Genomic DNA, 6,242 nt, shown 5'->3' with positions numbered 1-6,242 from the left:
CTCCCACGCCATATATTCCACGAGTCATCGCTTCTGGGTCACCAGATACACGGAGGGAGAAATGTGAAAGAGCTGAGTTCATCCTTGGCGTTCTGAGATGCAGAACCACGCTCGGGTCTTGTATGCGTGTTTCGGAGACACAGCATACATCAATTTTAAGGGAGTACAATGTTTCAGCAAGCATTACCTGTTTGCCAATTCGACATAGAGTATGGACGTTAAAAGCTTTTATATTGAAAGGATCGGATTGATTTAGAAAGGTGTTATTTTGTTTAATGTTTGTGGGCAGTGAGGAACCTAAGACCCTTTGGTCAGATGGCTGCCAGTCAGCACAGCGACTGTTATTTTGTTTAATGTTTGTGGGCAGTGAGGAACCTAAGACCCTTTGGTCAGATGGCTGCCAGTCAAATGGCACAGCGACGTTTGCTTGTGCGGTGGGAAGAGGTTGGGGAGGGACATCAGTGAACGCTGAACTGCGTGGGCAAATGATACTTCTCGGTTGCCCAGGCCGAGGAAGAGGATTTGGTTGAGGTAGCCCACCTTGAGCCTTTGCCTCAAAAGTCTGACCCACAAAGCAGTGGGAGGACGTAGGGTTTAGTTCGGGGACCCTGACCCTAGCCTCTGACACAAAAGCCTGACCCACGAGACAGTGGGAGAATGTAGGGTTTTCTTTGGGGACCCTACCCGGAGCCGACTACTCAACAGTCTGACCTGCTCGGCTGCAGAGGGGGTTGGCCTAACCCGATGGCGCAGGGAATAAGGCATTGCTGTCTCATTCCTGATGCGGCTGCGCACAACAGGTGCCTTCTGAGCAGCACCGGACTCTTTGGCTTTAAAAGTATTTCGACCGTATTGGATAATGCGCGGTCAACCGTTGGGCGGTCGGAGTGTGCGGTTTTTGGGGCCGACCTTTTCTAACCCGTCCTTCCTCGGAGGAAGGCAGCATCGCTGCTTCCATAAATATGGACATGCTGGTCGCCTGGGGGAAACACCTCACTGCCTTCACATTCCTGTCACAGAGGACAGTACGACTTTACCACCAGATCGCCTCGTACCACGATTACTCGCAGTGCGGGGTCCCGCTGCTCTTGGTCTGGATGCTCCCCTTTGGCCTTCCTGGCATGGTTGTACCTTGTGGAACGAAGTTTCAGCCATTATAGCCCGCGGGATCATTGCAGCACTCAAGCCCGACCACCAAGTCGAGGTTGCAGCTTTAGGTCGAGGATTGCCTCATATTCCAATCTAACTGACTCGTGCTTTGTTGCATCGAGTTCAAACCAATGGTACGCACCCGCAATACACGTCGAGTGAAGACTTCGCCTTCGGGGGATATGTTTGGAAAATTCTGTTTGCCAAATACGCTGAACGCATCAAGAACATCGTGCTGATTTCATCGTTGCACGTGTGGTGGGATAAAAATTTTACGGCGATTTTGGGCAATATTTTTTGCTGCAGGGCGGGGTTGTGAGCCCAAAGGGACGCTTGTCCTGGGAACCATAAAGAGATTATGGTTGGCACCTCTTGGGTACACTAAAATTTGGACGACTACAAATTCTCCTTAACACTCAAGTCGCATTTTGACGTATGTGGATTTGCTCAACTCCAGATTGCAAGTTCCACTTTACTCTGCATCATACTTGTTATTCCAATTCTGTCGCCAATGGCCTCATCGACTCTTTTCCGCAGCCGTTCCGGATAATTAGGATCGGTATTCTTGTATACCTCCCGGTTACGTCAACTTGCCTCATAAGCTGTACCTGACTTCTTTGGGTTTATTTGGTACTCTAAGTTCTCCCACATAACTAGTGACCGAGCTGGAACCTGTGAACAAACTTCGAAATGCAATGAGTTTCGAAACCGCGACAATCCGGTCTCCTGTAGAACAGTTAAGCGTTAGGCCTAGAGCGGCTGAACAGCAATGTGGTTAGCTCATAATTTAAAATAAAAATAATTTTGAAAAAATAAGTAACCGTTTACGCGCTTATAGCACGCTATTGAAGAATCTGATTTTCCGAGTCGCCCACCGACTCACTTATTTTTCATCCCAACCCTGTCGGATACATCAAAACCAGCATCGATAGCTTAAATTCTCCACTATAAGGGCAACAACGGGGTAGAGAACACCACTTCTTCAAATTAAGTACGCACAGCCCTCAAACTGTCCTTAAAAAGGTGTATGGCAATTTGGCTCTGGATAATGCTGTCTGCAGTGAAGTTGAGCTGCTCCAGAATCAAGTCTGGAATTTGAAGTGTTTATTTCAACGAGCTATTCTTCTGGAATTTGTCCAGCCTAGAAATTTCCCACTCTGTTCTCCAGTCACTTACCAAAGTAGTGGAGAAGCTCCGACCCATGCAGATGAGGCCAGTGCTTTAACGTATATCGGAGTACATCAGTGTTGAAGCGAGATAATGTTCTACATTTTCATGCTAAACCTGAGATGCGCGAAGATAGACTTAACTCGACACCGATCAAAATGAATGGCGTATACATGGCGCTTGCGCAATAAATAGCATTCAAATAACTTTTTTGGATCTGTCGCCACATGTGTAATACATGGGGATACAAAATTTCTCTGTATCCATGCCACTTGGTCATTAGATTCTTACCGAAATCTTCGTTGCAATATCACTGTCTTGGTTAGGGTCCTATCGTATGTATGTTCAGTTTCGCTCAATAAGACGAGTCGATCACGTTTGACTGAGTTTAGCAGATCCTCGACTTCCAGTTTGATGGGAAAATATGCGCAGTAGTTTGCGTATTTCATCATTCTCAGGGAGTAGATCGATAGTTTAGTTTAATAAAAAAACAGGGCCGGAGACAAAAAATGGGCAACCAGAAGACTAGGCCTCACGGTCAAGGGTTTTGGATCATGGTTATTCTGCAGTAGGTTGCTCATTTGTTGCACAACTAATCAAGGCATTTGCCAGCCCGCACACTGGATCTTATACTTCAGCCTCACAGCCCACAGAAGGTAACATTAAGCATATTTCTGTATTAAATCAATGCAATCGGTTTTCACCCTTTTTCGCTCACAACAAATGGGTCAAACTATATAAGCAGTTTCTTGCCAGAGGGAATCAAAGAATCAAAGCAGGGAATAATGATCAGTGTAGAACTATGAATATTTTGAGGATCTTATTTTTTTCATCTAAACCACCCCCACATGAATGTATGTGTCTATGTGCATGTATCTTGCGGATGGTTAATCTAGAAGTCACTACACGGAAGCTAATTCAGCGCTCTTGTTCCTACCGATTTGCTTTTGGTTAAAGGACGAATGAATTGGTTCTCGAGCGAGAATATACTCAAGTCATTTGTCAGGACTGAAGTAATTGATACACAAAGCAAATTTGGCATTCCATAACCATTAGTCCTTTCCTTATCGATTCCTTAGTGTTTCTCCGTGTATGGAAGACTTAATAGCAACAATCTTTACCGGTGAGCCAGGGTGTCATCCAGTAGTGTAAGAATCCACAAAATCCCTGACCATGAAAGGGCCGACTCGAGGATAGGAAGTTCGCAAAGAAGTTGTGCACTGTGAGTTCACAAGAAAGTAGTTTGCACTGAAGTTTGCTGAAGGTTTCGCTGCAAGGTAAATATATTTCAACCTCCTACGTGAAGTTCTCTTTCTTTGACGTACTGCATAATGAAATTTTCCATCTGGAGGCACGAGGGTAGGCGGGCAGCAGCTTTTGTCTTCAATCGTTAGGTTCGTTTAGTGGGACCATACCGCTTTGTTTTCAGTGTACATATGCCCATTCTGAACCGTAAATCAAGCAATCGCCAAACGCATAAGAACCCAAGTGAGTTTTCACTGACGCATCAGATAGGCTAGTATTCGACTATCAAAATCTGACTACGAGTGACTCGTCGAAATAATTGCAACTTTGTTCACAATCACCCAAGACGACTCGATAGCTATCACGCTATGCACACTGTTTTTTACAACTGGTGGTGTCGAAGTTAACAACGTCAAATAGGGGCGGAATATTCTGCATCAGATCCTGTGCCTCCTAATGATATACAGGGAAATTCGAAAGCCTTTGCTTAGCTTTTAGAGCTATTTTTTTAGTCGATGGATGATTGCGGTGTTATTTTTTGTATAATTGGTAACATTCCAAGCGAATCATGTCTCAGAGCAAGAGTAGTTTTCCTTTCCATATAGCATTAGACTATTTTGATTTAACTAAAAATATGGAAATACCAAATTGGATTTTTTTGTTTTCACTTTCAATGGTTATTTCTTCTCAAATCTAGATTTCCAACGAATTACCAATGCAACTAACACTGGTGAGTAACATGATTTTCACTATTTTTCTAGAGGGTGCGGTCGAGTAAATCAAATAGTAGGCGATATCACATTCCGAACAAATCAAATTCTGGAATGATTCCAACACACATTCATAACAACTGGACTGTCAGATTGCTTTCCAGCCGAAAATATGCATAAAACCAGTACCGATTGTGCAGTCCATATACTCCGTCATTTATCCTGCAAAAGATGGATAACCAGAACATTTATTCATAAATCTAAAGCAGTAGGTTTCGGCCAGAACGACAGGCTGGAAGAATTTGGAGGTGAGGTAATTCCCCATTGGAGACTTTGCTCGAAACGTTTACTTGAAGCATCCTTCACTCGCATTAATTCGTCTTAGTGGGAGCTGTGGATAGTACGTCCCGTATAATAGGATGTCGAACCAACGATTAGTTTGACTAACTGGGCCAACGAGGTCGTCCAAACATTATGGGCATTCTTTGAGAAAACTATTATGACCAGTTGTAAATATCCAAAAGTTCGCAATAACAGATCTGGGGTGCCGCCAAATGAAGAAGAAAGCATTTCTGATCCAGTTTTATTGGGTTAACAAATTCCAAAAAATTTAACGAAAAGCGCGGCAGAACTGTTGATGACACCAGTCTTTCTATTCGATTTTACGTTATTCTCACGCTGATAAGTATTATATCCTCGCAGGTTCGTCCTGATTCCACTAAGAATGATTCTTTTATTTACACACGGGTTCCCGTAAGTGTAAATGTAGCTGTAATGAGGAAGTCTTTAGTGCCACATATTTTATGTCCATAAAGTCCTATCAATTTGTCATTCACGATGTTTGCCAAAATAATCATATTTCTTCACCAAGAAATGGTCTTGTGTCACTGAGGCTAGACGACAACAATTTGCAAATGTGGCCGCCCAGAGATGAAACAGCAGTGATTGTACAGGGCAGCACACTGAAAAATTCTACAGTGATCCGCACAATGGCAAAACAGGGTTACACCATGGGGACACCGTTTCTGTTAGGCTTTTGGCTATATTATAACATACTACTTGCCGGGCGCCATCGTACGTGACGACTATTATCAGCAACATAACAAACAAGTTTAGGCTAGAGACATCAACCAGCAAAATTGGCCGGATGCCTCAGTGAAGACTGTCACAACGACAGGTTTGAAGGAATCAGCTAGCCCATAAATTGAAGATGATGAAAATCAAAAAGGATTTTGATTATAAATTTGAAATAAAGTTTACCATTCTAACAGAGTGAAGCTAATTTAACGCAGTAAGCTTGGTAATATGAAATAAACTAAGTAACACGTTCGGACAATGTGTGTGGATGCTTGAAGCACATTTGAAGCCAATAGTTCGAAGTTGATGCCGATCGATTGCGATGACGAACAGGTCTACAAGCTGAGTTGTATTGAGAAGCCAAAAGGATCACACGGCTATCTCTCTCCGGGTTAGAATTGGCCATTTACAGCATTTACATCATCCACTGTCTGACTAGGCATATACACCTGTCACAATTACGGGGTACAGTTACCCCAAGAGCACCCATCAAAGTAGAAGAACATTATGGATCTAAGAAGAGTGAAAAACCCCAATATGTTAGATACCAGACTCTGGATAATATGACCATTTGAAGTTATAATACCTGATTGAAATAATTTGTCCGCTAAGTTCAAGTCATCTAGGAAAATCTTACCGAAGCACACCCACCCTAGGAACAGCCGTTTGCGGCTCTGGGATTTTTTCGTTTGGTCTGTGAGTATCGGAAATCACAACTGAGGAATATTTGGTTGGCCGAAGGATCGACATTCAAAATGTCTGGAATCGTTTGACAATGTTGTGGACTTTATATCCTCCTAGTTATGACAGCTTAAGTGTAGGTTGCAATCTCCCAACTGGAGTTGTTTGGTGTATCATCCACCTAAAATTGAAGTATAAATAGTTACTTTCTGT

At 43.2% G+C, this 6,242-nt stretch overlaps 1 protein-coding gene across 1 annotated transcript in view; it reads left to right on the top strand.

Annotated features, from left to right (window-relative positions):
* Nucleotides 1-6,242, top strand: part of T265_06118 (hypothetical protein) — a gene marked incomplete at both ends in the record, with an annotated part of 31,789 nt that overhangs the window by 9,773 nt on the left and 15,774 nt on the right. The window contains one exon of the mRNA XM_009171304.1: nt 4,259-4,291. Within this exon, the coding sequence (XP_009169568.1) occupies nt 4,277-4,291 (15 nt within the window). The remainder of the gene's footprint in view (nt 1-4,258; nt 4,292-6,242) is intronic.

This window comes from Opisthorchis viverrini, assembly GCF_000715545.1.
Source record: "Opisthorchis viverrini unplaced genomic scaffold opera_v5_120, whole genome shotgun sequence".
Lineage (NCBI taxonomy): Eukaryota > Metazoa > Platyhelminthes > Trematoda > Opisthorchiida > Opisthorchiidae > Opisthorchis > Opisthorchis viverrini.
The sequence above is the reverse complement of the archived record's forward strand: the minus strand, read 5'-3'. Positions and strand labels throughout refer to the sequence as shown.